This window comes from Hipposideros armiger, unplaced genomic scaffold (genome assembly GCF_001890085.2).
Source record: "Hipposideros armiger isolate ML-2016 unplaced genomic scaffold, ASM189008v1 scaffold_41, whole genome shotgun sequence".
NCBI classification, from domain to species: domain Eukaryota; kingdom Metazoa; phylum Chordata; class Mammalia; order Chiroptera; family Hipposideridae; genus Hipposideros; species Hipposideros armiger.
This window is the reverse complement of record NW_017731391.1, coordinates 1,143,058-1,150,237: the sequence shown is the minus strand read 5'-3', so window position 1 is coordinate 1,150,237 and position 7,180 is coordinate 1,143,058. Positions and strand designations below refer to the sequence as shown.

General features: G+C 44.9%; 1 protein-coding gene across 2 annotated transcripts in view; it reads left to right on the top strand.

The window, feature by feature from the left end:
- AKAP12 (A-kinase anchoring protein 12) overlaps window positions 1-7,174 on the top strand; it is a 105,669-nt gene extending 98,495 nt beyond the window's left edge. For both annotated transcript variants that reach the window (XM_019638949.1, XM_019638950.1), the window contains 2 exons: window positions 687-5,643; window positions 6,628-7,174. In XM_019638949.1, coding sequence (XP_019494494.1) covers window positions 687-5,635 — 4,949 coding nt within the window. In that variant the 3' untranslated portion in view covers window positions 5,636-5,643; window positions 6,628-7,174. The remainder of the gene's footprint in view (window positions 1-686; window positions 5,644-6,627) is intronic.
- The last annotated feature ends 6 nt before the right edge of the window (window positions 7,175-7,180 follow it).

Here is a 7,180-nt window from a genome sequence, read left to right as displayed (position 1 = left end):
GTTACACTGTTCCTCTTACTTTCCCTGACCCAGCCCAGAATTTCCCCAAGAAGCTCTGATCTCTTTTGGGGGCTTGTTGAAGAGATCAGACTAGTTATCACATAAAATGTCCCTTCTTTAGATTTGTCTAGATACTTATTTGTGTTGTTATTTAGCTTATGTCTCTAACCCTATATTTCCTGTAAAATGGAAGGTATGTCTAAAACTTGATGGATTCAAGATCATGGGTGTGATACGTGATTCCAGTTTGCATTGCTACAGAATGTACATCTGGTTGATCCACCCACCCTTCATGATCCTGTGGCTACTTATATATAAAACTAAGTTTTTGATAGTTGAGATCGTTAACTTTCCCTTCACAGGGAACAGAGAGAGCAGAGTAGTACCTTTGAACCTGAATTTTTAAAGGTTTTTTGAAAGCAGACACTACCTTACCAATTGAGATTCACAAATACTGATAAGCTCGGGCTGGACTCGAACCGCTGTTGCTCAGAGCTCAAACTCTTGAGCGAGCTCTTAACCAACTGAGCCACTCGGCCGGCCCATAAGACTTTTACCCCATCCTGGAATTGCCTGATATTAAAGAAATTATGAATTGGTTATGTTTTTAAATATTTAGTTTTCTTGAATGGTAATCATTTTATCCCCCTTTCTCCCCCACCCCTCTCTTTTTTTCCGGCTATTAGTTGGACAGAGAGAATCTGAAGATGTGAGTGAAAGAGACTCAGATAAAGAGATGGCTGCCAACTCAGCAGTTGTTCAAGACATCACAAAGGATGGGCAAGAGGAAATGCCTGAAATAATTGAGCAGATTCCTCCTTCAGAAAGCAATTTAGAAGAGCTAACACAGCCTGCTGAGTCCCAGACTAATGATGTTGGGTTTAAGAAGGTGTTTAAATTTGTTGGCTTTAAATTCACTGTGAAAAAGGATAAGAACGAGAAGTCTGACACTGTCCAACTACTCACTGTTAGAAAAGATGAAGGTGAAGGAGCAGGAGAATCAGATGGGGCTGGTGACCACCAAGAGCCCAGCCAGGAGACTGGAGAAGCAATACCCAAAGAAAGTGAGCTGAAAAAATCTACAGAGAAACCCGAAGAGACGCTGAAACACGAGCAGAGCAGCACAGAAATTTCTCTTCAAGCTGAGTCTGGTCAAGCAGCAGAAGAAGGCAAAGATGGAGAAGAAAAGCAAGAAAAAGAACCTACCAAATCTCCAGACTCTCCAACTAGTCCCATGGCCAGTGAAACAGCATCACCCTTCAAAAAATTCTTCACTCAAGGTTGGGCTGGTTGGCGAAAAAAGACCAGTTTCAGGAAGCCTAAGGAGGATGAGCTGGAAGCTTCAGAGAAGAAAAAGGAGCAAGAGCCAGAAAGAGGAGACGCAGACGACAACAAAAAGGCAGAAGATGCCTCTGAGACACTGGCTGCTTCTGAACAGCCACACCCACAGGAGACCACGGAGAGTGTGAACAATGCCAGATTATCAGCTGAATATGAAAAAGTGGAGCTGCCCTCTGAAGGTCAAGTGCAGGGATGTCCTGAAGAGAAAACCGCCCCTTTAGCAACAGAAGTATTTGATGAAAAAGTAGAAATTGTTGCAGAAGTCCATGTTAGCACTATAGAGAAGAAAACAGACAAGCAGAAAATGGAGGTAGAAGAAATGGAAGCGTCCTTGACATCTGAAAAATTGGCTGAAACCAATGCTGAACTTCGGGAAGGTGAACCTGCCGAAGAGCTGGTGAAGACCAAAGCAGTGTGTGCCCCTGGAGGGGACCATACCCAGCCAACTGAAGCAAGTCCTGATGACAAAGCGTCCACACACCCTGAAGGCATTGTAAGTGAGGTGGAAATGCTGTCATCACAAGAGAAAGTTAAGGTACAAGGAAGCCCTTTAAAGAAACTTTTTACTAGCACTGGCTTAAAAAAGCTTTCTGGAAAGAAACAGAAAGTGAAAAGAGGAGGAGGAGATGAAGAGTCAGGGGAACATCGCCCAGTTGCAGCAGAGTCTCCCGATAGTGCAGATGAACAAAAGGGCGAGAGTTCTGCTTCATCGCCCGAAGAACCTGAGGAGATCACGTGTCTAGAGAAAGGCATAGTGGATGCCCACCAGGAGGAGGAAGTTGAAGAGGGAACAACTTCTGATGGAGAGAAAAAGAGAGAAGGGGTTACTCCCTGGGCATCTTTCAAAAAGATGGTGACGCCCAAGAAACGTGTTAGAAGGCTTTCTGAAAGTGATAAAGAAGATGAATTGGATAAGGTGAAGAGTGCCACCTTGTCGTCCACGGAGAGCGCAGCCTCTGAAACCCAAGAGGAAGTAAAAGGACATGGAGACGAGCAAAAGCCAGAAGAACCAAAGCGCAAGGTTGATACTTCAGTATCTTGGGAAGCTTTAATTTGCGTGGGATCATCCAAGAAAAGAGCAAGAAAAGCATCATCTTCTGATGAGGAAGGGGGACCAAAGCCGATGGGTGGAGAAAGCCAAAAACCAGATGAAACAGGAAAAGACAAAGAAGCAAGACCAGACACTATTCCTGCTAGTTCCCAAGAGCATGATCAAGGGCAAGGAAGCTCCTCACCTGAGCAAGCAGGAAGCCCCTCTGAAGGGGAGGGGGTCTCCACCTGGGAGTCATTTAAAAGATTAGTTACTGCAAGAAAAAAGTCCAAGTCAAAACTGGAAGAGAAAAACGAAGACTCTGGAACTGGCATAGAACATTCGGCTTCAGATATTGAACCCGGGAAAGAAGAGTCTTGGGTGTCAATTAAGAAGTTTATTCCTGGACGAAGAAAGAAAAGGTCAGATGGGAAACAAGAACAAGCCGCTATTGAAGATACAGGGCCAACAGACCTCAACGAAGATGATTCTGACGTCCCAGCGGTAGTACCTCTGTCTGAGTACGATGCAGTGGAAAGGGAAAAAATGGAAGCACAGGAAGCCAAAAAACATGAGAAGTCTCAGGCGGTTTCTGTGTCTGAGGAGGTCAGTAAGAGCCTGGTCCATACGGTGACGGTGGCTGTCATTGATGGGGCAAGGGCCCTTACCGATATTGAAGAAAGGTCACCTTCTTGGATATCTGCTTCAGTGACAGAACCTCCCGAGCCAGCAGAAGATGAAGCCAAACCACCGCCTGGAGAGGTATTTGAAAGAGAAGCCACTGCAGAGGAAACCCCTGTTGTAACCAAAACTCTGCCAGAGATCCAAGATGCCGGTGACGATACAGTCACTAGTGAGGTGGAATTAACCTCTGAAGCCGTAACAGCGGCAGAAACTACGGAGGCATTTTGTGCTGAAGAAGCCACGGAAGCTTCTGGTGCTGAAGAGACCACCGACATGGTTTCAGCCGTTTCCCAGCTGACCGACTCTCCAGACACCACGGAGGAAGCGACACCGGTTCAGGAGGTGGAAGGCAGCATGCCAGATGTGGAGGACCAAGAGAGGCGAACTCAAGAGGTCCTCCAGGCAGTCGCAGAAAAAGTTAGAGAGGAATCACAGCTGCCTGATAGCAGAGGGCCAGAAGACACAGTCCAGCCAGTGCAGAAAGGAGTATCAAAAATACTAGAGAAGGTGGAAGAAGTAGAAGAGGATTCTCAAATGCTAGACCTGAAGAAAGAGATGGATGTGGTGTTAAAAGTACAGGCAGAAGAAACTAAAACTGAGAACTTGACGCAAGGGAAGGTAATTGTGCCGACCGCCCCAGATTGCTTTGAAAAAGTTCCTCAAGTCACAGAGCGTGTAGAGTCCAGTGAGCTTATAACTACTTGTCAAGCTGAACCCTTGGCTGGGGTAAAATCAGAGATTGTGCTGGAACAGGCTGTTGCCCCCGACTCAGCTGAAACTCTTACGGACAGTGAGACCAATGGAAGCACCCCAGTAGCAGATTTTGAAGCGCTACCTGTAATAACACATCAAGACAAGATCATGGAAATCCGTGAAGATAATGAGGTTGCATCTGGTACACCACCACAAGTCACAGAAGCAGAGGCAGTTCCTGCACTGAAAGAGATGCCTCCACTGTCTGGTGTTCAATCCCAGGAAGAGAATACAGAACATGCAAAAATGGAAGAGGTTCTAGAACATACAGATAAAGAGGTATCCGTGGAAACTGTACCCATTCTTTCAAAGAGTGAGGTGATTCAAGAGGCTGGCCAGTTTGCTGATGAGGGAACCAAAGAGGTACCATTTGTTGAAGGACTTGAGGTGTCTGTAGACACTGAAATAACCGCCAGTCAGAAAGAGATCATTGAAGATTCCCATAATGATGAAGTTACTCCAGAAGCTGACTTTCACATGAATGATATTGAATTCCAGAGTCATACTCAGTCTCTTCCAACCCCAGTGGAGAGAGAGATGATAGTTCAAGTAGAAAGGGAGGAAATGGAAGCAAAGCCAACCCAAGTGAGTGAAGAGAAACTTGAGCAAATATCAGCTGAAGAGCTCAGTAAGCAAGTGGTTCAGACAATTCATGTGACCGTCATAGATGGGGCAAAGGAAGTTACCAGTTTGGATGAAAGTTCTCAGCTAGTTCAAGTGGAAGTGGTTTGCACAGAAATTCAAGTTCAAAGCTCTGAGGCATCAGTACCTCTCGCAGCTGCAGCAGTGGAGGAGAAGGTCCTAGGAGAAACTGTCACGATTCTAGGAACAGCTGCACCTTTGGAGTCTGCACATGCACAGTTAGAACCAGAAGAAAAACCCTCTGAAAAAGATGAAGACTCTACTGCTCAGCAGGGGGAAGCGGCAGTGCCCACAGGGACTGAGTCTCAGGCAGAATCAACAACAGTCGTCGTATCTGCCACCCCTGAGAAAGGCATCAGTGCTGACCTGGAAGGAGATAAAACCACATCCCAGAAAGGGAAGTCAGGTGAAGACAAGGAGCAGGTTAGTCGTCAGGAAGTCAGAGTGAGCCAAACAAGAGAGGAAGATTTAAAGGCTGAAAAGGAGATTTTGAAACTTAAGACTGAGAGCCACAAACTCGTACAAAACGTGATTCAGACAGCCGTTGACCAGTTAGTAAGTACGGAAGAAATAGCCACTGACGGCCCGACACCGGCTCAACTGATAAAAGCTGACCACCAGGAAGCTGGACAGAAAGTTGACGAAGAAGGGGAACGTCAGGCCTCTGCAGAGGATGAAACACAAATTGCTGCAGCCGAAGAGGAGTCTGCACTAACCACCGTGGAGCAGACACATTCAGATATTTCCAAAGAGGTGAATGGAGCTGCAGAAGAGACCATGACCACCGAGGTCCCAGGCGCCCGTGTAAATGACCAGCAGCTTAAAGAGCTGGTTCTCCCAACCCAGGAAGAGAGAGAAGCAACTGGAACAAAGTCTGTGCTGGAAGGTGATGACCGTGCTGGGTTAGGAGAAAGAATAGAGAAGTCGCTGTCTGGATCCCAAGAAGATGAAAAAGGTGACACTGTCGATGACACTGAGACCCAAACCTCAGCCATGGAAAATGCTGAGCCCTCAGGAGGCTTAACCAAAGAGTCCCCAGACACAAATGGACCAAAACTCAAAGCAGTAGAATTTCCGGAAGCAGAAGGGCACAGCGAGTCCGGAAAAGAGATCAAAACACAAACGCAGGAGGAGACACAGAAACGAGAGAGAGAGGCAGCAACATCAGAAATGACAGAATCCTAAAACATCATGTAAGTAGGCTTCCTTTTCTTCCAGATTAAATTTTTTCTGGGAGAACTTGAGATCTTGCTTTCTGGCATATGTCATCAAATAATTGTGGTTTTATGTACAACCTTCAATTAGGGAAATAACTATCAACTGGACTAGGAGATCTAGGTTAATTTTTTTTTTCCTCTCATTGAAATGCCGTTCAGTATTATTGGTGTCCTGAAAATAATGATTTCATTTTACCCCCAGTGTGACTGCTTTCTAAAAAATAAAGGGGCAGATGTGTGCACAGTGTGCACGTGTGTGTGTGTGTGTGTGTGTGTGTGTTGGGCCAAAGACCTTAAAGATACTCAGTTGTGCTCACTCAGCCTCATACCAACTAGTTTATTGAATTTTTTTAAAATAGGAGCCCAAAGTAAGTGTATATTTTACTGCTTGAAATTTAGTTTGTAGCTCTGTAGGAAAAAAAAAGGAATTTTTCCAACAGGAGTCACAAACATTTAGAAAAAAAAAATTCAGTGCAGGGGGCTGCTGGGTGGCTCAGTTGGTTAGCGTGCATGCTCTGAACAACAAGGTGGCCGGTTCGACTCCCTCATGGGATGGTGGGCTGTGCCCTCCGCAACTAGATTGAAAACGGTGACTGGACTTGGAGCTGAGCTGTGCCCTCCACAACTAAGATTGAAGGACAACAACTTGACTTGGAGCTGATGGGTCCTGGAAAAACACTGTTCCCCTTCCCCAATTCTCCAATAAAATCTTAAAAAAAAAAAAAAAAATTTCCGTGCATGAGACGAGCCTGACTGTTGGTGTCAGGGAACCGCAGACATTGCTTTTGAGGTCGCCAAGCATAATATGTTACGGATTCTCCCTCTCTTTATCTTTCTTAGGGAATTAAACAGGTATTAGGGTCTCCAGTGGCGGCAGCTTACCTTCATCACTATTCTGTTGTGAGATGAATGAGAGAAGAAAAGACTGTATTTACGTGTCATTCTTTCTTTCTTCTGCAGTTATACTCTTGTATTTGCAAGACCAGAATGTGAAGACAAGAAGTAGAAGAAAATGAATGCTGCTGATGAGACTCAAGACCAACATTTCAGAACTTTGAGAACCGAGGAACAGGCACGTCAACCGGTCTTATTTCTAGAGAATCCCCGACAATCCTGAGGCTTCATCAGGAGCTACAACCGCTTAACATTTCCTCTTTTCAAGACCACCCTGTTGTTTTCCCTTTGATACCATTTAATGTTTCTCATTTAAGGTCCTAAATTCTTAACCTGGAACTGGAGTTGGCAATACCTACTTCTGCTTCTCAAACTGGAGTATCGTTCTTTATGTATTTATATGTATGTTTTAAGTAATCCTCCTGTATCTATTGTATATTTTTTCTTAATGTGTAAGGAAATGTGCTGTAGAGTACGTTTCTTTTGTATCACACAATATATGATGAGGCATGCAGCCATGGTGAAACCTTGGGAAGCTTTAAGTCTCCATTATAACCTGTGAAAACAGAGCTTCCTAGAAATAACATTCCTGATCAGAAACTACAATTCCTATGTTAAA